The 24,934-nt window shown below is 43.6% G+C and overlaps 1 protein-coding gene across 16 annotated transcripts in view; it reads left to right on the top strand.

Moving 5' to 3' along the window:
* The window catches only part of LOC115230212 (putative sodium-coupled neutral amino acid transporter 10), a 66,848-nt gene that overhangs the window by 33,269 nt on the left and 8,645 nt on the right, over positions 1 to 24,934 (top strand). For 15 of the 16 annotated variants that reach the window (XM_036499560.1, XM_036499556.1, XM_036499564.1 and 12 more), the window contains 12 exons: positions 118 to 163; positions 4,753 to 4,846; positions 7,382 to 7,522; positions 10,645 to 10,766; positions 11,627 to 11,729; positions 12,006 to 12,188; positions 12,994 to 13,111; positions 13,273 to 13,391; positions 15,720 to 15,873; positions 18,841 to 18,960; positions 22,040 to 22,095; positions 24,029 to 24,352. In XM_036499560.1, coding sequence (XP_036355453.1) covers positions 118 to 163; positions 4,753 to 4,846; positions 7,382 to 7,522; positions 10,645 to 10,766; positions 11,627 to 11,729; positions 12,006 to 12,188; positions 12,994 to 13,111; positions 13,273 to 13,391; positions 15,720 to 15,873; positions 18,841 to 18,960; positions 22,040 to 22,095; positions 24,029 to 24,352 — 1,580 coding nt within the window. The remainder of the gene's footprint in view (positions 1 to 117; positions 164 to 4,752; positions 4,847 to 7,381; positions 7,523 to 10,644; positions 10,767 to 11,626; positions 11,730 to 12,005; positions 12,189 to 12,993; positions 13,112 to 13,272; positions 13,392 to 15,719; positions 15,874 to 18,840; positions 18,961 to 22,039; positions 22,096 to 24,028; positions 24,353 to 24,934) is intronic. The other variant, XM_029800424.2, reaches the window with a different exon arrangement.

The following is a 24,934-nucleotide window of genomic DNA, read 5'->3' as shown; positions in this document are numbered from 1 at the left end:
AACTCAATGCAACACCCGTCCACCCCACCCCACGGAACATAACACCACCCCTCACCATCATCACACCAGAATTTCTCCAAATGTTTTTATTTCGCTTCTTTTCCCAATTCATTCCAGCTTACCACATCCTGGGAGGCGGTGGCAAGTTTGTGGTTGAGTTTCTGTAAGTATCCGCCTTTCAAACTTCTTTCCTCTGTCCCTTTACTGGGGGTAGATTCAATCCTTAATCCCAGTGGTTCTCAACCATTTGTTTGTTTTTTTTGTTTCTCGATCCCTTTGATTCCTAATTTTACTCTGGTGAACCTTGATAGCCATTAGATGTTTAACCCTTAAATTTGTCATTTCAATTTTTTCATTTACTTGTTTCAGTCATTTGACTGTGGCCATGCTGGAGCACCGCCTTTAGTCGAGCAAATCGACACCCGCAGGACTTATTCTTTGTAAGCCCAGTACTTATTCTATCGGTCTCTTTTGCCGAACCGCCAAGTGACGGGGACATAAACACACCAGCATCGGTTGTCAAGCAATGCTAGGGGGACAACACACACACACAAATACACACACACACACATATATATATATATATATACATATATACGACAGGCTTCTTTCAGTTTCCGTCTACCAAATCCACTCACAAGACATTGTTTGGCCTGAGGCTATAGTAGAAGACACTTGCCCAAGATGCCACGCAGTGGGACTGAACCCGGAACCATGTGGTTGGTTAGCAAGCTACTTACTGCACAGCCACTCCTGCGCCTATATATGTTCAAATTATTCTGTTTATGCGCTGGTGGCACGTAAAAAGCACCATCTGAACATGGTCGATGCCAGCCCCCTTGCCCTGACTGGCTTCTGTGCTGGTGGCAAATAGAAAGCACCATCTGAATGTGGCTGATGCCAGCACTGTCTTGACTGGCTCCCGTGACGGTGGCACGTAAAAAGCACCATCCTATCGTGGTCGATGCCAGTGCCGCCTTGACTGGCACCTGTGCAGGTGGCACGTAAAAAGCACCCACTACACTCACGAATTGGCTGGCGTTAGGAAGGGCATCCAGCTGTAGAAACACTGCCAGATCAGACTGGAGCCTGGTGCAGCCTCCTGGCTTCCCAGACCCCGGTCGAACTGTCCAACTCATGCTAGCATGGAAAACGGACGTTAAACGATGATGATGATATATGGGAGAGGTAGACCCAGGAAGACATGGGATGAGGTAGTCAAGCGTTGGGCCTCACTGAGGCAATGACGAAGGACCGAGATCTCTGGAGATATGCTGTGACTGCAAAGACCCGGGCTGCTTCCTGCACCAGTCCCGCATAGCCCCTGCCCATTCAAAGTACCTTGGATACCAGAACGTCCCGCTGTGCTTGAGGAGACCTGTTGAGTCAAGTACATGAACATCGAAATAAATATCAACAGAAATAGTAGTTGTGATACCTGTGCCAGTGGCACATAAAAAGCACCATCCGAACGTGGCCAATGCCAGCACCGCCTCGACTGGCTTCCATTCCGGTGGCACGTTAAAAGCACCAACCGATTGTGGCCACTGCCAGACTCCCCTGGCACCTGTGCCGGTGGCATGTGAAAAACACCCACTACACTCACGGAGTGGTTGGCGTTAGGAAGGGCATCCAGCTGTAGAAACTCTGCCAGATCAGATTGGAGTCTGGTGCAGCCTCCTGGCTTTCCAGACCGCAGTTGAACCGTCCAACCCATGCAAGCATGGAAAATGGACATTAAACGATGATGGTGATGATGATGAAAATATAGCTTTTTTATTCACAGTACCAGCAGTACCGCACAGTACTAGTACCACTTAAAAAGCACCTAATACTGGTGTTGCGGTGCCTTTTAGGTGGCATCAGCACCTGGAAGAACAAGCTTGTGTGTGTGGAAGATTCAATTTCACTTAGCTTGATGCATCTTATTAAGTACAGCAGGTTTCCACGTCTCCTGGTCCCTTGTATAAAAAATTTGAAATCTTTTGTAAAAGCATAACCATTTTACTGTACATAAATTTTAACAGCAAAATCTTATATGAACCCCTAAGGGTCATATGAACCTTGGGTGAGAACCAAAACCCTTTAGCATTCAGATTATCCAACAAATGTAGGGAGCACTCCGTCGGTTGCGACGACGAGGGTCCCAGCTGATACGATCAACAGAACAGCTTGCTCGTGAAATTAATGTGCAAGTGGCTGAGTACTCCACAGACACGTGTACCCTTAACGTAGTTCTCAGGGAGATTCAGCGTGACACAGAGTGTGACAAGGCTGGTCCTCTGAAATACAGGTACAACTCATTTTTGCCAGCTGAGTGGAGACTGGAGCAATGTGAAATAAAGTGTCTTGCTCAAGGACACAACGCTTACGATCATGAGTCAAATGCCCCTAACCACTAAGCCATGTGCCTTCAAATGTACTCCTTTATTTATTCACGTTGTTTTGAAGTAATCATGGATTATCTCATAACTTTGAGATTTTGTTAATGTTTAATTCATCATCATCATCATAGTTTAACGTCCGTTCTCCATGCTAGCATGGGTTGGACGGTTCGACCGGGGATCTGGGAAGCCAGAAGGCTGCACCAGGCTCCGGTCTTATCTGGCAGTGTTTCTACAGCTGGATGCCCTTCCTAACGCCAACCACTCCGTGAGTGTAGTGGGTGCTTTTTACGTGCCACCTGCACTGGAGCCAGGCGAGGCTGGCAACGGCCACGGACGCATTGGTGCATTTTACGTCCCACCTGCACGGAAGCCAGTCGAGGCGGCACTGGGTTCGGCCACGATTTGGATGGTGCTTTTTACGTGCCACCGACACGGAAGCCAGTCGAGGCGGCACTGGGTTCGGCCACAATTTGGATGGTGCTTTTTACGTGCCACCGACACGGAACAGTCGAGGCGGCACTGGGTTCGGCCACAATTTGGATGGTGCTATTTACGTGCCACCGACACGGAAGCCAGTCGAGGCGGCACTGGTTCGGCCATGATTTGGATGGTGCTATTTACGTGCCACCGACACGGAAGCCAGTCGAGGCGGCACTGGGTTCGGCCACAATTGGATGGTGCTATTTACGTGCCACCGACACGGAAGCCAGTCGAGGCGGCACTGGGTTCGGCCACAATTTGGATGGTGCTATTTACGTGCCACCGACACGGAAGCCAGTCGAGGCGGCACTGGGTTCGGCCACAATTTGGATGGTGCTTTTTACGTGCCACCGACACGGAAGCCAGTCGAGGCGGCACTGGGTTCGGCCACAATTTGGATGGTGCTATTTACGTGCCACCGACACGGAAGCCAGTCGAGGCGGCACTGGGTTCGGCCATGATTTGGATGGTGCTATTTACGTGCCACCGACACGGAAGCCAGTCGAGGCGGCGCTGGCATCGGCCACGATTCGGATAGTGCTTTTTACGTGTCTCCAGTCCAGGGGTCTTGGCATCTGCCAGGTGCCAGTCATAGGATTGGTTCAATTTCGATTCCGATTTCAATTTCACTTGCCCCAACAGGTCTTCGCAAGCAAAGCGGGGTAGGCATAGGTGCCTGTTGTCGGATGAGGTTCTATATCGACTTCGCTTGCCTCAACAGGTCTTTGTGTGTCCAAGGGAGGAAAGGCATAATTATTTCTAGAATTACATTGTAGGGTAGGTGCAAGAGGCTGGATCTGACCAGTTTAAATACTAAAGATTTAATCTTTTAGTATTTGAATTTCTCTGTCAAATGTAATCCTTATTTATTCACAAAGTCTTTTTTATTAATCATGGATTATCTCATAGCTTTGAGGTTTTCCCGATGTGATGGATTCTTTTTAGAATGACATTGCAGGGTAGGTGTGAGAAGCCAGATCTGGCGGCTGGTTTGAACGCAAAATATATTTGGGTTGGATACGGTCAGTTTAAATGCTAAGGGGCTAGACATAGCCAACCCACATGCAACATACACACACACACAACAATGGAAGAGCTTACACCACTACTGCTGCCATCAACCACCACCACCACCACCACCACTGAGATGGTAGTGGTAGTGATACTGTTGGTGGTGGTGGTGATTGCGGTGTGGTAGCTATGACGGTGGTGATGTTGGCAGTGACGATGGTGGTGTGGTGTGGTGGGGTGATTGTGACAATGATTGTGGTTGTTGTGATAGTTGTGATGATGGTGGTGGTGATAGTGGTGATGGTGGTGGGGATGGTAGTATGGTGATGAAGGTGGTGATGGTGGTGATGAGTGTGGCCGCAGTGGTGGGGGGCAATAGTGGTGGTGGTGGTGGAAGTGGTGATAGTGGTGGTGGTGGTGGAAGTGGTGATGCTGGTGGTGGTGGTGATGCTGGTGGTGGTGGTGGTGGTGATGGTGATGGTAGTGGTGGTGGTGATTGCGGTGTGGTAGCTATAACGGTGGCGATGTTGGCAGTGACGATGGTGGCGTGGTGGGGTGGGGTGATTGTGACAAGGATGGTGGTTTTTGTGATAGTTGTGATGATGATGGTGGTGGTGGCGGCAGAGGTGGCATTAGTGTGTGGTGGTGGTAGTGGTGTTAGAGGTGGTGATGGTGATTGTGATGATCTCGGTGACGGTAGCGATTTTGTCTGCGCCCACAGTGATCATAGCATGGCATAGTATTTGACATCTTTAACTTCTGACATCTTTTGCTTGCTTCAGTTACTTAGGCCGTGGCCAGGCTGGGGCACTGTAAAGTCTTCATTCATTCATTCTTCTTCTTCTTTCTCTTCTTTTCCCCTTCCTCCCCACAGGCTGATCGGTCTGCAGCTTGGTACCATGATAGCTCAGATTGTGGTCATTGGTGATCTTGGGCCGTCCATCATATCCAAATTCACCGGACTTGAGGTAAGTCCTTCAATTCCAAACACTTAAATAACTTTGTTCTGTCCATTTGTCTATTTATTTATCTATCTATCTGCCTATCTATCTATCTATCTATCTATCTATCTATCTATCTATCTGTCTATCTATCTATCTATCTATCTATCTATCTATCTATCTATCTATCTATCTATCTGTCTATCTGTCTATCTATCTATCTATTTATCTGTCTATCTATCTATCCATCTGTCTATCTATCTATCTATCTATCTTTCTATTATCTATCTATCTATCTATCTTTCTATCTATCTATTATCTATCTATCTTTCTATCTATCTATCTATTTATCTGTCTATCTCTCTATCTATCCTTCTATCTATCTATCTATTATCTATCCATCTGTCTATCTATCTATCTTTCTATCTATCTATCTATCTATCTATCTATCTATTTATCTATCTATCTTTCTATCTATCTATCTATCCATCTGTCTATCTATCTATCTTTCTATCTATCTATCTATCTATCTATCTATCTATCTATCTATCTATCTATCTATCTATCTATCTATCTATCTATCTATCTATCTATCTATCTGTCTATCTATCTATCTTTCTATCTTTCTATCTATCTATCTATCTATCTTTCTATCTATCTATCTATCTATTTGTCTGTCTTGCTTTTTTTCTTTTTTCTTTTCATTTTTTTTGTTCTTTTTTCCCTTTTACGATCCCTTTTTTTGTTTCTTTTGTTTTTTGTTTTTTCTCATCCCCCAAAAGAAAAGCTCTACCTTGTAACTTGTCCCATCTGTGTGCAGCCCTGTGTGGCCAATAAAGAAACTTATCTATCTATCTATCTACCTATCTATCTTTCTATCTGTCTATCTATCTATCTGTCTGTCTGTCTATCTCTTTGTCTATATCTATTGATATACATATATATGTCTGTCTGTCTATATTGGGTCATCCTATACATAATGCATTTGTTTTATATTTCTTTTATTCTTCAAACTTAAGATAAACAAGCTTCTTTTTTAAATCTAAAATATAATCTCCTTCATTTTCTACGATGCTCGTCCATCTTATCTGGTTGACTTACAAGACTCCTCTTCCAAAATTCATGTATCTGTGATGAAAAACTTTCCTCCAGTGCTGTTCTGATCTCATCTACAGAATTCATATTTCTTGTGTCCAAATGATTTTGAAGACTGCAGAATAAATGACAATCAGATGGGGGTAATGTCTAACGAAAACGGTGGGTGGGGCATCGGTCCCCATTCAAACTGCTCCAGCTTTTCGAATGTCATCACTGTATGTGATTGAGCATTATCCTGATGGAAGAACGCCTTTTGTCTTGAAACCAAAGGTGGTCGTTTTCCTCCTAGCGTAGGTGTTGATGAATGGTTGAATGACCAAATCCTAGGTTCTCTGCTAGTTCCTTAACAGTTACAATAGGATTTTGTTCCACCAGGGTTTGCAGGACATCCCCATTGAGCTCTCGGAAGCACTCTGTCGGTTACGACAACGAGGGTTCCAGTTGATCCGAATCAACGGAACAGCCTGCTCGTGAAATTAACGTATAAGTGGCTGAGCACTCCACAGACACGTGTACCCTAAACGTAGTTCTCGGGGATATTCAGCGTGACACAGAGAGTGACAAGGCCGGCCCCTTGAAATACAGGTACAACAGAAACAGGAAGTAAGAGTGAGAGAAAGTTGTGGTGAAAGAGTACAGCATGGATCACCACCATCCCCTGCGGGAGCCTTGTGGAACTTTAGGTGTTTTCGCTCAATAAACACTCACAACGCCCGGTCTGGGAATCGAAACTGCGATCCTACGACCGCGAGTCCGCTGCCCTAGCCACTAGGCCATTGCGCCTCCACCCATTGAGCTCTACAGGTCTTCCAGGATGAGGCTTGTCATCACGGCTGTAGTTCCTCTCTTTCTCTCCCTCTTTCTCATTCTCTCTGCCTCTAATCTTTTTTTTTTCTCTTTGTCACTACAGTCTCAAGTCAAACTCTCTCTCACTCACACTCCTACTCTCTCACTCACACTCACACTATCTCACTCATATTCTCTCTCACTCACACTCACATTCTCTCTCACTCACATTCACTCACATTCTCTCACACTCACATTCTCTCTCACTCACATTCTTTCACTCATGCTCTCTCACACTTGCTCTACACTATTGTTCTCACTCACACTCATATTCTCTCACTCATGCTCTCTCACACTTGCTCTATACTATGTTCTCTCACTCACACTTTTACTCTCTTACTCACTCTCATAATCTCTCACCCTACACTCATATCTTCTCACTCACACTCTCTCACTCATATTCTCTCACCCTACACTCGTATCTTCTCACTCACATTCTCTCACTCACACTCACATTCTCTCTCACTCACACTCACATTCTCTCTCACTCACATTCACTCTCACTCACACTCACATTCTCTCTCACTCACATTCACTCTCACTCACATTCTCTCACACTTGCTCTACCCTATGTTCTCCCACTCACACTCGTATTTCCTCACTCTCTCTCTCTTGCAGAACACCAGTAACTTAAGGTCCGGCCTCATCATCTGCCTCTGCCTCTTCGTTGGTCTGCCCCTTGGCCTCCTCAAGAACGTCCGGTCGCTGAGTCACACCAGTACCATGTGCGTCTGCTTCTACACCATCTTCGTCGTCTACGTAAGTACACACCACCACCACTACCACCACCTCTACTGCATTCACAACAACAACAACAACAACAACACCTGCTGCTACTACTATTACTAATGCTACCAGCGTTGCTACTATCACCAGAACTGCTACTACAACTACTACTACCACCACTACCGCCAATACTACTTCTATCACCACCACCACCACAGCTATTACTACTACCAAAGCCGCCAGCACTGCTACCACCACCACCACTACAACTACTACCACCACCACCACCGCTACTACTACTACTACTAACACCACCAACACTACTACAACTACTACCACTACAGCTACTACTACTACTACTACTAACACCACCAGCACTACTACAACTACTACTACTATCACCATCACCACTGCTGCTACTAAAGCCACCAGCACTGCTACTACAACTACTACCACAAGTACTACTGCTACCTCCACCACCACCACCACTAGAGCTACTACTACTACTACCACTACTACTAATGCTACCAGCACTGTTACCACCACCACCACTACTACTACTACTACAGCTGCTGCCAGTAATAGTAGTAACAGCAGTTGTTATTATTTCCTCCACCTTAGCGAAGGCGGAGGTATTGTTTTTAGTTGTATTTGTTTGATTGTCCATGGACAAGATATCTCAAGAACTGCTGGATGGATTTGGATGAAACTTCCAGGGATGTTTGGCCTTGTGACTGGCATGAACTTATTAGATTTTGGAATCGGTGAGCTGGCAGAAATGTTAGCACGCTGGGCGAAATGCGTAGCCGTATTTCGTCTGCCGTTACGTTCTGAGTTCAAATTCCGCTGAGGTCAACTTTGCCTTTCATCTTTTCGGGGTAGATAAATTAAGTACCAGTTACACACTGGAGTCGATGTAATTGACTTAATCCCTTTGTCTGTCCTTGTTTGTCCCCTCTGTTTAGCCCCTTGTGGGTAGTAAAGAAATAGGTATTTCATCTGCCGTTATGTTCTGAGTTCAAATTCCACTGAGGTCGACTTTGCCTTTCATCTTTTCGGGGTAGATAAATTAAGTATCAGTTACGCACTGGGGTCGATGTAATCGACTTAATCCCTTTGTCTGTCCTTGTTTGTCCCCTCTGTTTAGCCCCTTGTGGGTAGTAAAGAAATAGGTATTTCATCTGCCGTTATGTTCTGAGTTCAAATTCCACTGAGGTCGACTTTGCCTTTCATCTTTTCGGGGTAGATAAATTAAGTATCAGTTACGCACTGGGGTCGATGTAATCGACTTAATCCCTTTGTCTGTCCTTGTTTGTCCCCTCTGTTTAGCCCCTTGTGGGTAGTAAAGAAATAGGTATTTCATCTGCCGTTATGTTCTGAGTTCAAATTCCACTGAGGTCGACTTTGCCTTTCATCTTTTCGGGGTAGATAAATTAAGTATCAGTTACGCACTGGGGTCGATGTAATCGACTTAATCCCTTTGTCTGTCCTTGTTTGTCCCCTCTGTGTTTAGCCCCTTGTGGGTAGTAAAGAAATAAGATTTTGGGATCGATCCGGTACCAGACAAGGATTCTGGATTATTTTTCCTGGTTTTTCTTTTACTTAATTTTTGAGAGACAGTCAGGTTCATTTCTATTATACTTGTTTGTGAGAGCAATCGAGTTTATTTCGGATATTCTCATTTTAAAAATCGTCTTTCTTTCTTTTCCTTTTTTTTCTTTTTTATTTGTTTCAGTCATTTTGACTGCGGCCATGCTGGAGCACCGCCTTTAGTCGAGCAATTCAATCCCCGGGACTTATTCTTTGTAAGCCCAGTACTTATTCTATCGGTCTCTTTTGCCGAACCGCTAAGTGACGGGGATGTAAACACACCAGCATCGGTTGTCAAGCAATGCTAGGGGGACAAACACAAACATACACGCACACACATATATACATATATACGACAGGCTTCTTTCAGTTTCCGTCTACCAAATCCGCTCACAAGGCATTGGTTGGCCCAGGGCTATAGCAGAAGACACTTGCCCAAGATGCCACACAGTGGGACTGAACCCGGAACCATGTGGTTGGTTAGCAAGCTACTTACCACACAGCCACTCCTGCGCCTATATATATATATACATACATATATACGACGGGCTTCTTTCAGTTTCCATCTACCAAATCCACTCACAAGGCTTTGGTCGGCCCGGGGCTATAGCAGAAGACACTTGCCCAAGATGCCACGCAGTGGGACTGAACCCGGAACCATGTGGTTGGTAAGCAAGCTACTTACCACACAGCCACTCCTGCGTCTCTGGCTAATCGTGGAAAGGACATTGGTGTGACCTTGGTGGAGGTTTGTGCTCTCTGAGTGCCCTTGTTACTGTTATTATTATTATTATTATTATTGAAGCAGTGAGCTGGCAGAATTGTTAGCACTCTGAATGAAATGCTTAGCTGTATTGCACCTGTCACTACGTTCCGAGTTCAAATTCCATTGAGGTCGACTTTGCCTTTCATCCTTTCGGGGGGTCGATTAAACAAGTACCAGTTAAACACTGGGGAGTCAATGTAATCAACCTAATCCCTGCGTCCCCCAAATTTGAGGCCTTGTGCTTACTGTAGAAAGGATTATCATTATTGTTGTTGTTGTTATTATTATTAGTAGTAGTATTATTAAGACAGCAAGCTGGCAAAATTGTTAGCACACCAGGTGAAATGCTTAGCGGTATTTTACCTGTCACTACGTACTGAGTTCGAATGCCACCAAGGTCAGCTTTGCCTTTCATCCTTTTGGGGTCGATAAATTAAATACCAAAGGAGCACTGGGGTTGATATAATTAACTTAGCCCTTTCCTCTATAAATGCTGGCCTTGTGCCATAATTTGAAACCATTATTATTGTTATTATTATTATTATCATTATCGTTATCATTATTATTGTTATTATTATTATTATTATCATTATCGTTATCATTATTATTATCATTATTATTATTATTGTTATTATTATTATTATTATTATTGTTATCATTATTATTATCAATATTATTATTATTGTTATTATTATTATTATTATTATTATCATTATTATTATTATTGTTATTATTATTATTATTGTTATCATTACTATTATTATTATTATCATTATTATTATTATTATTATTATTATAGATGATCCTACTGTCTTTACCAAACCTGTGGAAGAACGACTGGGTGGTACAGGTGAGGTATTGGAGATGGGATGGTTTCTTCCAATGTATACCAATCTTTTCACTGGCTTTTGGATGTCAAACGTGAGTAAAAGGCAATCGTTAATGCCCACCCCATCTGTCACACCTCATCATAATCACAGTTCCATTATATATATGTGTGTGTGGTGTATTATATATATATATTATGGAGATGTACTTGCATAGCAGGTGATTGATCTGAGATCATGTGCTGGAAAGAAAACAATTGCAGCATGGAAGGTGTTTATAAGCCATTTAAGAAATACACAAAAACCGTTAGATTTACTTCAACGTATAAATTTAATTTGCCGAAATATTTTCATCGCTTTGAGACCGCGACCTGTTCACTGACAAGATGCAGCATGGAATCTTGTCAGTGAACAGGTATATATGTGGCGGCGAGCTGGCAGAAACGTTAGCACACCGGGCGAAATGCTTAGCAGTATTTCGTTTGCCGTTACGTTCTAAGATCAAATTCCGCCGAGGTTGACTTTGCCTTTCATCCTTTCGGGGTCGATTAAATAAGTACCAGTTACGCACTGGGGTCGATATATTCGACTTAATCCTTTTGTCCTTGTTTGTCTTCTCTGTGTTTAGCCCCTTGTGGGTAGTAAAGAAATAGGTATTTCGTCTGCCGTTACGTTCTAAGATCAAATTCCGCCGAGGTCGACTTTGCCTTTCATCCTTTCGGGGTCAATTAAATAAGTACCAGTTACGCACTGGGGTCGATATAATCGACTTAATCTGTTTGTCTGTCCTTGTTTGCCCTCTCTGTTTTTAGCCCCTTGTGGTAGTAAAGAAATAGGTATATATATATGTGTGTGTGTATGTATATATATATATGTGTGTATACACACACACAGAAATCTCTCTTTCTCTCAGACCTTCCTCTCATGCCACACTCTTCACATCTGTTATTCCAGCCAGTTGTTCCTGCTCTATGATGAACTTCCAGAACCTTCCTTCAATGTCATCAATAAAATTGTGAGCAGTGCCGTAAATATCTGCTCCGTTGCCTACCTTCTGGTAAGTTCTATTTAGCTTGGTCCATTTCTCTGTCTCTTTTATATACTGTCTGTATAGGTACCAGTCTGTTTGTGTGTATATGTACCTCACTTCTTGTACCAACATCATGGTATGTTCATCTGCATCTTGGTACCAGGTACCTCAAATAGCTAACGATGTACCTCACCTCTTGCACCTTGTAAGCTGTTTTTCATTACATCAGGGTATGTTCATCTGCATCTTGGTACCAGGTACCCCAAATAGCTAACGATGTACCTCACTTCTCGTCTCTTGCAGGTCGGCTTCTTTGGCTACATAGCGTTCTGTAATATCGAGATTACAGGTGACATAATCAACATGCTGGTCCCGACTTTCTTCACGGACATGGTGAAGCTGAGCTTTGTACTCTCCATCGCTGTCACCTTCCCCCTCATCATATTTCCCTGCCGTACCAGTCTTTATACGATGTTGTTCCCGAAGGTAAGTCATCGCTGCTACCACCACCACCACTGCTACTATATCACAACTTCTGCCACCACCACCACTACCATCGCAACCACTAACACCACCACCACCATTATCACCACCACCACCATTATCACTACCACCACCACCACTGCTACTATATCATGACTTCTGCCACCACTACCATCACAACCACTAACACCACCACCACCATTATCACCACCACTGCTACCACCATCACGACTTCTGCCACCACCACCACCACTACCATCGCAACCACTAACACCACCACTGCTACTATATCACAACTTCTGCCACCACCACCACCACTACCATCGCAACCACTAACACCACCACTGCTACTATATCACAACTTCTGCCACCACCACCACCACTACCATCGCAACCACTAACACCACCACTGCTACTATATCACAACTTCTGCCACCACCACCACCACTACCATCGCAACCACTAACACCACCACTGCTACTATATCACAACTTCTGCCACCACCACCACCACTACCATCGCAACCACTAATTCCACCACTGCTTCTATATCTCGACTTCTGTCACCACCACCACCACTACCATCGCAACCACTAACACCACCACTGCTACTATATCACAACTTCTGCCACCACCACCACCACCACTACCATCGCAACCACTAATTCCACCACTGCTTCTATATCTCGACTTCTGTCACCACTACCACCACCACCACTGCTACCACCATCACGACTTCTGCCACCACCACCACCACCACCACCACCATTACCTTAAACCTGTCTATCTGTCTGTATGTCCCTCAACAGAGACCCAAGACCAGCGATGGATTTGAGATGAGTCACCAGATTCCCGAGTTACACTTCACACTTATCACGTTGGCCATTATCGTCGTTTCCATGGTGATAGGTATTTCCGTCCCCAACGGTAAGTGATAGTTTGTAACAGGCTTGATAATTGTCAAGAGAGATTTCTCTATGCATGAAACTATTGGTAACCTTGATAGCCCTAAAATAAAGCAGACACACACAGAAATTGCATTAACCAATCCCCTTTCATATCCTCATTTTTTTTGTTTGTTGTTTCAGTGGAGTTTATCCTGGGCCTTAATGGGGCCACCATGGGGACCCTCATCTGTTATATCATGCCAGCTCTGTTCTTTTTGAGGGTCATGTCTGCAGCATCGGAGGGTAAAGGCCTATCCAAAGTAAGTAATTCCTTAATCATTTCACATTACTAATCCAAACCCTCTTGGTAACCCCTTCACATCACAAACCAACAAGGGAGAGCCTCTACATGTCTTGGCCTTATACTTATCCCTACATAAACGTGGTGGTTCTGTTAGAACAATCCATACCAGTGGTTCCCAAAATGGGCAGTATTGCCCCTTTGGGGGTGGTGGAAAGTTTCAAGGGGGCATTGAAGAAAAGCAGGGCAATAATTGGGTAGTGATTCATGTAAAAAATAACAAAAATAATGGGTTTGCTAGGTTAAGTTTTATTTGTGAAATACATTTGCTTAGAATTTGCTTCAGAAAAAGGTGTATATTTGTGATGGTTAGTTGGAGTGAGGGCACTAGAAATGTGGCCTGGGTTTCAAGGAGGGGCAGCCCAAAACAGTTTGGGTACCTGTGATCTGTACTGTGGTAGATGCCAGGAGAGAAACCCTCATGTAGGCTTTTGGTGCGAAAGGCACTCTTGCATATTACGCTAGTGGGGAGATAAATTCCCTTTATATCCAGTGCCAAGACCACCAGATCACATGATTTCGACCTTCCTTGGTTTCATTAGGGATGGACACTCGATTGCTAGACAGGCTTCTTTCAGTTTCCATCTACCAAGTCCGCTCACAAGGATTTGGTTGGCCCGAGGCTATAGTAGAAGACACTTGCCCAAGGTGCCATGCAGTGGGACTGAACCCAGAACCATGTGGTGGTAAACCAGCTACTTTACACACAGCCACTCCTGCACTATATATATATAATATATATATATATATATATATAATATATATATATGACGGGCTTCTTTCAGTTTCCATCTACCAAATCCACTCACAAGGCTTTGGTCGGCCTGAGACTATAGTAGAAGACACTTGCCCAAGCTGCCATGCAGTGGGACTGAACCCGGAACCATGTGATTGGTAAACAAGCTACTTACCACACATCCACACCTGTGCCTATTAACGACTTTACTCTTTTTTAATTTATTTGTTTGTTATTTCATATTTATTTCTTTGGCTAATCATTCCCCACTCATTTATACATAAGTGATGTCTGTCTGTTTGTCTTTGCACGCAATTGTGCAATGCCCTAAAGTGACTGAACTCTGGGCTTATGTCGAACACCTGCTGTCGCATTCGAGAAGAGTACAACTGTCGAGTGAATTTGTAATTAAGATAGTTCTGCCGACCTCCCTGAATAGGGAGGAGCGAGCCTGTTTTCTCTCGGTAGTTGCTATGGCGAAAGAAGTAGTGTGGAAGACGAGAGTAAAAGGAATTGCAACAGGCATGTTTATCTCCAGTCTCGAGCTAATCGACTTTTTCGTTTTCCACATGAAACGGAAAATAAGGCTGGAGAAGAAATGCCTGTCGCAAAGTGTGTTTCGTAAAAGATGGAAGTCTATAGCAAGTATGTTGCGAGTGAAAGAATCTGTTTAATCGAGAATGTAGAAAAGGAGAAATCAAAGTCTTCAGTGTGAGTTTGTGGTTTGTGGGGTCGACCGCGTCCTCCGCTTCATTTTTTGTTATTCACTCATTCTCATTTAATCGTATATATTTTAAAAGGCGGTGAACTGGCAGAATCGTTAGCACGCCGGGCGAAATGCTTAGCGGTATTTCGTTTGCCGTTATGTTGTGAGTTCAAATTCCGCCGAGGTCGACTTTACCTTTCATCCTTTCGGGGTCGATAAATTAAGTACCAGTTACGCACTGGGGTCGATGTAATGATTAATACCTATGTCTGCCTGTCTCTGTTTTGTCCCCTCTATGTTAGCCCCTGTGGGTAGTAAAGAAATAGGTATTTCATCTGCCGTTATGTTCTGAGTTCAAATTCCGCTGAGGTCAACTTTACCTTTCATCCTTTTGAGGTTGATAAATTAAGTACCAGTTACACACTGGGGTCGATGTAATCGACTTAATACCTATGTCTGTCCTTGTTTGTCCCCTCTATGTTTAGCCCCTTGTGGGTAGTAAAGAAATAGGTATTTCGTCTGCCGTTACGTAATGAGTTCAAATTCCGCCGAGGTCGACTTTACCTTTCATCCTTTCGGGGTCGATAAATTAAGTACCAGTTACGCACTGGGGTCGATGTAATCGACTTAATACCTGTGTCTGTCCTTGTTTGTCCCCTCTATGTTTAGCCCCTTGTGGGTAATAAAGAAATAGGTATATATTTTAATTGTTTGTTTATTCATACGTTTCGTCTCATTCGATACCCTGACCCCAACGTTTGTTTTGTCCCCTCTTTTTCTCAACCTTATGATGAATAAAGAAATACTCTCTCTCTCTCTCACTCACTGGACGTCTGTTTCTATAGTTTGTCCTCGTGGTTGGTGTGTTGATATTGCTGACCAGTACATATACGACGCTCAACTCCCAGGACAAGAGCCACCATGTGGAGCACCAACAGGAGAAACGCATGAAGGACAACATTGCCGCCAAAGATGCCGTCCAGGACATCTTGGAAGGAGGTGAGTACTCTTGGGGTCATCTTAGATGGTGGTGTTGGCAGCGGTGGAGATTTTGGCATTATGGAGGAAGAATGGCTTGGGTTGGGGGTAAAATCTACAACTCTCTCTCTCTCTCTTTTTTTTTGCTGGGTCATAATAACTGTGGTGGTGGTGGTGATGGTTGAGGTGGTGGTGTTGGTATTAAGGAGGGAGAAAGGGGGGTAACACCTATGATTCTCTCTCTCTCTCTATCAGGTCACAAAAACTGTGGTGGTGATGGTGGTGGTGGTGGTTGGCATTAAAGTGGAAGAAAAGGGGTAACATCTATGTCTCTCTCACTCTCAGTACCAGGTTACAAAAATTGTGGTGGTAGTGATGGTAGTGGTTGAGGTGGTAGTGATGGTAGTGGTTGAAGCGGTAGTGATGGTAGTGGTAACATATATGGCTCTCTCTTTACCGAGTCACAGTAACTGGTGGTGGCATTGGTGGTAACGTTGGTTATCTCCCTTGTGTTTATCTTTTTTGTCTTCTTCCTTATCAGCATCCCTTATTTAAACATCATCTGCTTAAAAAGGCAACTGACAAACAGTTTTGTTATTAGCTTGATAAATGGTGAAATAAATTATTTACCTTTCACCCATGAAACCCTAGGTAGCTACATCTAACAAGACTTGCGGTTTTTACTACAGCATTATCTTAACTCTCTTAGCTGATCGAATGCTTGTCTACATGTTGAAGCCATACCACATAATATATATAATCATAGGCGCAGGAGTATAGTATATATATATATATATATATATATACACTAGCTGACCTCCCCAGTAATTCATGGAAAGTGGTGTTCATCCCTTGGTTCCATTTTCATAATTGTTTCACTGATCCAATAACAACAATACAAAGTATGGAACCCTTTGAGCATTTACAGAGAATACGCAACTGTCTTACATAGGATCTTGGTTTTAGGAATTCCCAATAAGTTGTGAATACCTAAATTGTGAAGTCAGTTATGTAATAGCAGGAAATTAGTTACCTAATAATAATAAGGGCTTTAATGCATTCCCAGAGTATATTGAACTTGGGAGGAAATACTACTAATGTATCTCTTTTACTCTTTTTTTTTTACTCTTTTACTTGTTTCAGTCATTTTGACTGCGGCCATGCTGGAGCACCGCCTTTAGTCGAGCAACTCGACCCCGGGACTTATTCTTTTTGTAAGCCCAGTACTTATTCTATCGGTCGCTTTTTGCCAAACCGCTAAGTGACGGGGACATAAACACACCAGCATCGGTTGTCAAGCAATGCTAGGGGAACAAACACAGACACACAAACACACACACACATATATATATATATATATACATACACATATACGACAGGCTTCTTTCAGTTTCCGTCTACCAAATCCACTCACAAGGCATTGGTCAGCCCGGGGCTATAGCAGAAGACACTTGCCCAAGATGCCACGCAGTGGGACTGAACCCGGAACCATGTGGTTGGTTAGCAAGCTACTTGTACTAAAATTGTGAAGCATGTTACGTAATAACAATCAGATACGAGATAATAACAATTCAAAGTAAATAACTCTGAAAAGGACTTTGTGTGTTCCCAGGGGCTCTAGTGTTGAAATAGATTTCCAATGAATATAGAAACAGACTGACATTTAGTTTTAAAGTAGACATACAAATAAATTTGCATCATCATCGTCATCATCATCATTCAACATCCGCTGTCCATGCTAGCATGGGTTGGACGATTTTGACTGAGGGCTGGCAAACCAGACTCTAATCTGATCTGGCAGAGTTTCTACAGCTGGATGCCCTTCCTAATGCCAATCACTCCGAGAGTGTAGTGGGTGCTTTTTACTTGCCACTGGCACGAGGGCCAGTTTGGTGGTACTGGCAACGGCCACGCCCAAATGGTGCTTTTTATGTGCCACCTGCAAAAATAAAAATAACATGTAGATTATTGATACATTTACAACACTTACAAATATTACAGGTAAATAATAAACACCTGATGATCTGGTGAATCTTAATAAGCTTGCAGAGCTTCTTGATAAACAACATTTTTGGTCTTTCCTTGTGGGGCAGAAATAAACAAATGATTTGGATTGCTGACCCTTGAGCATCCCACATAAAGTTGGCCATGGGAGAAAACTGGATCCGCAAGGTTCAGACCTACCACATCCAAGAACTGCCCCTGGTCCTTGTTAATGCTCTTTGCAGAGCTCAGTTTCAAAGGGAATTGCAGGCACTTGTACTGGAAAGGCATATCTGAGGGAATAAGTGGAATTCTAGGGATTAATACAGGTTCACCGCTTGCTTTACCAGTCAAAATTATTATCTCCAAGATTATAATACTAACTGCTATACTATACATTAGATAATGTAGTCCTAGATACACTATGCCTGAATAAAAGATGGGATGGTCACAGCTGGAACGTCTTTGATCATAGGTCTGTCTGGATCAGGACTGACCTAGGGCTAAACAACAACTACAACCACTAATACTAACTATTATACTATACATTAGATAATGTAGTCCTAGGTAGACTATGCCTGAATGAAAGATGGGATGGTCACAGCTGGAACATCTTTGATCATAGGTCTGTCTGGATCAGGACTGACCTAGGGCTAAACAACAACTACAACCACTAATACTAACTATTATACTATACGTTAGATAATGTAGTCCTAGGTAGACTATGCCTGAATGAAAGATGGGATGGTCACAGCTGGAACATCTTTGATCATAGGTCTGTCTGGATCAGGACTGACCTGGGGCTAAACAAGAACAACTACAATAATAGCCACTAATACTAACTACTATACATTAGATAATGTAGTCCTAGATACACTATGCCTGAATAAAAGATGGGGTGGTCACAGGTGGACCATCTTTGACCATAGGTCTACTATATTATTACTGATCAGTGGCTAAACAACAACATAGCAACTCACAAACCCCACAAATTCTATTTTCCAGCCAAGCATGCCCCTGCCAATGATCATGTCGCGGTCCTTGACAAACTGAACCACCATGTTGGTGGGGTCGAAGCTCTTTTGGGGGATGGCCACCTGGACCCTGCTAAAGACAAGAACAAAGGTTGGCTTTCACTTGATTATAAAATCATCATAATCCCCCATCGTCGTTGTTTTCATTTCCGTGTTTCGATGCCTGCATGCGACAGGTGGAGGTAACTGAGGTGGTTTTTGTACAGCCGGATGCCTTCCCTGTCATCAACCCTCCCCTATTTCTAAGTAGCGTAATAATTTCTCCAAGCTAAAAGGCTGTATGCTGGCAGAATTGTAAGGAGACCAGGCAAAGTGCTTTTTTAGAATTTCATCAGCCTTTACGTTCTAAGTTCAAACCCCCACCAAGACCCTTTGCCGTTGAAAAAATAAGTACCAGTAGTGTCCCAGGTCAATGTAATTGACTTACTCTCTACCTCAAAGTTGCTGGCCTTGTGCCAAAATTTGAAACCATTATTGAGTGAGAGAGCAGTGCATGCCATTAAAATGACACTGGGGTAAAATATACGAAGCCCAATATACCCATCATGACTACCCGTCTGATAAGGGTACACTAGGCACATGCATCACAACCATATGTGCGTGACATGGTAATCTCATAACAAGATAAACAGCGCATGACCTTGCAGGTGGGGCCCAGTTAGAATTTTCTTCTGGTCGAGTAACCCATTCCACTCAAAAGGTCCCTGATTAAGGGTTGTTTAAGGATGTTGAACAAAACACCCATGTTTCCAAATGTGAATTATTCAAACCCCAAAGAATTCCTCTCAACACATGGCTATGATGCTCCCCCACTACTTCTGCTCATGATCAGAGATGCACATATCGTCAGTCACTAAGGGACATGCTCAACTGGTTAAGGTCAAACAACTGACAAGCAAATCTGTGGTATTGAGCAGAATAATTGCTGTAAAACCCATCTTTTATACCAAGACAAAACAATGTACATGCTGACACTTCCAATCAGTTAAGATCAGAAGCCATGAGAGCCACTGCCTATTATTATTATTATTATTATTGAGTGAGAGAGCAGTGCATGTCATCAAAGTGACACTGGGGTAAAATATACGAAGCCCAGTATTCCCATCATGACTACCCGTCTAATAAGGGTACACCAGGCACATGCATCACAACCATATGTGCGCGACATGGTGATCTCATATCAAGATAAACAGCGCATGACCTTGCGGGTGGGGCCCCGTTAGAATTTTCTTCAGGTCAGGTAACCCATCCCACTCAAAAGGTCCCTGATTAAGGGTTGTTTAAGGATGTTGAACAAAACACCCATGTTTCCAGAGGTGAAATATTCAAACCCCAAAGAATCCCTCTCAACACATGGCCATGATGCTCCCCCACTACTTCTGCTCGTGGTCAGAGATGCACATATCGTCAGCCACTAAGGGACATGCTCAGCTGGTTAAGGTCAAACAACTGACAAGCAAATCTGTGGTATTGAGCAGAATATTTGCTGTAGCCCATTAAATACTCTTTTACTTGTGGCCATGCTGGAGCACCGCCTTTGACTGTGGCCATGCTGGAGCACCGCCTTTAGTCGAGCAAATTGACCCCGGGACTTATTCTTTGTAAGCCCAGTACTTATTCTATCGGTCTCTTTTTCCGAACTGCTAAGTGACGGGGACGTAATCACACCAGCATCGGTTGCCAAGCAATGCTAGGGTGACAAACACAGACACACAAACACAAACATATACAAACACACTTATATATATATATACATATATACGACAGGCTTCTTTCAGTTTCCGTCTACCAAATCCACTCACAAGGCATTGGTCGGCCCGAGGCTATAGTCGAAGACACTTGCTCAAGATGCCACACAGTGGGACTGAACCCGGAACCATGTGGTTGGTAAGCAAGCTACTTACCACACAGCCACTTATGGGCAAGTGTCTTCTACTATAACCTTGAGCCGACCAAAGTCTTGTGAGTGGATTTGGTAGACGGAAACTGAAAGAAGCCCGTCATATATATATGTGTGTGTGTCTGTGTTTGTCCCCCCGATATTGCTGGACAACTGATGCTGGTGTGTTTACGTCCGCGAAACTTAGCGGTTCAGCAAAAGAGACCGATAGAATAAGTACTTACAAAGAATAAGTCCTGAGGTTGATTTGCTTGACTAAGGGTGGTGCTCCAGCATGGCCACAGTCAAAATGACTGAAACAAGTAAAAGAGTTTAATTCCTCTGAGACTGACTTTGCCTTTCATCGTTTTGAGGTCAACAAAATTAATTACCAGTTGAGCACTGGGGCTGATGTAATCAACTAGCCCCCTCCCCCAAAATTTCAGGCCTTATGCCTATAGTAGAAAGGATTCATCATCATCATCATTGTTTTCCACGCTGGCATGGGTTGGACAGTTCGACTGGGGTCTAGGAAGCCATTAATAATAATAATAATAATGATAATTATAAAAATGATGATACTCTTTACTCTTTTACTTGTTTCAGTCATTTGACTGCGGCCATGCTGGAGCACCGCCTTTAATCGACCAACTCGACCCCGGGACTTATTCTTTGTAAGCCCAGTACTTATTCTATCGGTTGCTTTTGCTGAACTGCTAAGTGACAGCGACGTAAACACACCAGCATCGGTTGCCAAGCAATGCTAGGGTGACAAACACAGACACACAAACACAAACATATACAAACACACATATATATATATATATATATATATATATATATATACATATACATATATACGATGGGCTCCTTTCAGTTTCCGTCCACCAAACTCACTCACAAGGCTTTGGTCAGCCTGAGGCTATAATAGAAGACACTTGCCCAAGGTACCACATAGTGGGACTGAACCCGGAACCATGTGGTTGGTAAACAAGCTACTTACCACACAGCCTCTCCTGCGCCTATATATATATACATATATATGACGGGCTTCTTGCAGTTTCTGTCTACCAAATCCACTCACAAGGCTTTGGTCGGCCCGAGGCTATAGCAGAAGACACTTGCCCAAGATGCCATGCAATGGGACTGAACCCGGAACCATGTGGTTGGTCAGCAAACTACTTACCACACAGCCACTCCTGGTGATGATAATAGATGTATGGTCTTCTGTCTCTCTTTGAACACTGCTTTATATGTATGTAATGTAATCTCTTCTTTTATCTTTCCACAGACAAGGAGTCCCACAGACACGAACCCCCAGTTCCGAAACCCCCTGATGATATACAGGTCAGTCATTTATTTACTCATCTTGACTCCTACACCTTTTTCTGCCCCTTAAGCCTTTTTGGTACCAACTCACTTAAGACTGCTTGTGGTTCACTGGTGCAAATATCCTTCTTTTAAAGTGATCGAAATTAAAACTCCTTAAGGCCTGAGAGTTTTAGGGAAAGAAGCTAGTTGATAACTTTGACCCCAGTATTCAACTGGTACTTCAAATCACACCCTGCTCCCTTATCTATGTATATAGGTATGTATGAGCCAGTGAGGGAGTCCTCTACATGGTAGCTAGAGCTGCTAGAAATAGCAGCCAAATTTCCCTCAAATCACACCCTTCTCTCTTATCATTCGGAATGCTCACAGCAGCCATATTCCTACCGCTCTATGTCACGCTGGTGAGACCCATATTGGAGTACGGGGTTCAAGCCTCTTCTCCTTGTCTCCTCAAAGACTTACATCATCTCGAAAGAGTCCAGAAGCTGGCTACCCGCATGGTTCTTGGTCTCAAGCATTTGTCTTATGAAGAAAGGCTGAAGACGCTCAACCTTTATTCTCTAGAAAAACGCCGCTGCCGTGGAGATCTCATTCTCGTTCACAACATCATAAGCGGAAAGTGTAACCTCTTGAAAGAGCTGTTCTTCACTCCTGCTCCAGAGCGTCGGCTGCGGGGTCACTCTGAAAAGCTCTATCTGTGACGATTTCATCTCAATCGAAGGAGAGGGGCTTTCTCCATCCAGGTTGTGGATCCGTGGAATAAGCTGCCAGACGAGATAGTGAAGATGCCGACGACCGCTCAGTTCAAAGTCTCTCTTGACCAGAAATGGCCTGAACTCTTTGCATGACCACCCTCCCTGTACATAACTCCATGTCCCCCTACATGGCCTTGCTATTTGCTTTTGAGCCAAAAATTAACTAACTAACTAACTAACTAACTAATCTATGTATATATGTATGTATGAGCCAATGAGGGAGACCTCTACATGGTAGCTAGAGATGCTAAAAATAGCAGCCATATCTGCCTCTAATCACACCCTTCTCTCTTATCTATGTATATATGTATGAGCCAATGAGGGAGACCTCTACATGGTAGCTAGACATGGTAGAAATAGCAGCCAAATCCCCCTCAGTTCACATATATATATATCTGCTCTCAAATTTAAACTTAACGAAATCTTGGGCTGATGACAGGAATGTTGATAAGAGTATGTATTTCTAGCATCTCTATATCTAACTAATCCAGAAACGGTCTTCTCAAGTAATCGATGGACGTGTGATCTTTCCTTATTTTTCCCTCTATACCTGCGTGGATTATTTTTGAGTATACATTGTCTGGGAGACTTTTATTATAGTAGAGCAAATAGCTAAAATTTTTTGGCTGCTATTTCTAAAAGTTCAGTGTGTGGTAAAGTAAATTATTTTACTGAACCCTAATTATATATATTTATTACACACATGTGAGTGAGAACACTTTGAGATATTTTTGGTATCTAACATATGTCAGATACTGCGAGTGCTGCTTCTGATTGGTCAATCCATGGTGATGACCCGAGGTCACGGTGACAGCGCTGCTTCTGATTGATCAATCCATGGTGATGACCCGAGGTCATGGTGATAGCGCTGCTTCTGATTGGTCAATTCATGGTGATGACCCGAGGTCATGGTGACGGCACTACTTTTGTCATTCATAAGTTACAACTAAACGTGAAGAATTTAGTTATTGGGTTAATAAAATATGGTCGTTTATTCGTGTGTAATAAATAAAATACCAAACTCATTCCCTATGGATACCGTATTTATTACAACTCGTGGCTTGTAAACATATCTAACGAGCGAAAGCGAGTTAGATACGTTTACAAGCCACTCGTTGTAATAAATACAGTATCCATAGGGAATGAGTTTGGTATTCTCTATATATATCTCCATTCTTTATATCTGTTTTCAGGACCATGACGAAAGCGTTGAAAATATGAAGCCAGCTCACAACAACAAAGATTCCGTTGCTGCTAACCCGAAGCCAACGGTTGGCTCTTTGAAGAAAGCGGACAAGAACTCGGCTGGCGCTGCGGCTGGCGTTGGCGACCAAGGTGGTGGTGGTGGTGGTGGTGGTGGTGGTGGAGGCAAGGAGTTAAGTAAGGAGAGTGAGAAGAAACAGGCGGAGTTGCTGCACAAATTGGAGGAGCAACAGCAGGAGCAGAAGAAGATTCTGGAAGAACAGAGAGAGCTCCTGAAGGAGTTGAAGAAACACAGAGAAGAAGAGCACAAGGAGGTGGGTACTCTGATCCTATTTCTCTTTTCATTCATCATCATCATCATCATCATTTAGCATCCGTTTTCCATGCTAGCATGGGTTGGACGGTTCAACTGGGGTCTGTGAAGCCGGAAGGCTTCGTCAGGCCCAGTCAGATCTGGCAGTGTTTCTACGGCTGGATGCCCTTCCTAACGCCAACCACTCCGCAAGTGTAGTGGGTGTTTTTTACGTGCCACCTGCACAGGTGCCAGACAGAGCTGGCGAACGGCCACGAACGGATGGTGCTTTTACATGTCACCAGCACAGGGGCCAGGCGAGGCTGGCAACGGACATGAACGGATGGTGCTTTTACATGTCACCGACATGGGGGCCAGACAGGGCTGGCAAGTGTTTATAATATATGTAGGCACAATGGCCCAGTGGTTAGGGCAGCAGACTCGTGGTCGTAGGATCGCGGTTTTGATTCCCAGACTGGGCGTTGTGAGTGTTTATTGAGCTAAAACACCTAAAAGCTCCACGAGGCTCCAGCAGGGGCTGGTGGCGATCCCTGCTGTACTCTTTCGCCACAACTTTCTCTCACTCTTTCTTCTGTTGGCCTAC

This window comes from Octopus sinensis, unplaced genomic scaffold (assembly GCF_006345805.1).
Source record: "Octopus sinensis unplaced genomic scaffold, ASM634580v1 Contig14929, whole genome shotgun sequence".
Classification (NCBI taxonomy): domain Eukaryota; kingdom Metazoa; phylum Mollusca; class Cephalopoda; order Octopoda; family Octopodidae; genus Octopus; species Octopus sinensis.
The sequence above is the reverse complement of the archived record's forward strand: the minus strand, read 5'-3'. Positions and strand labels throughout refer to the sequence as shown.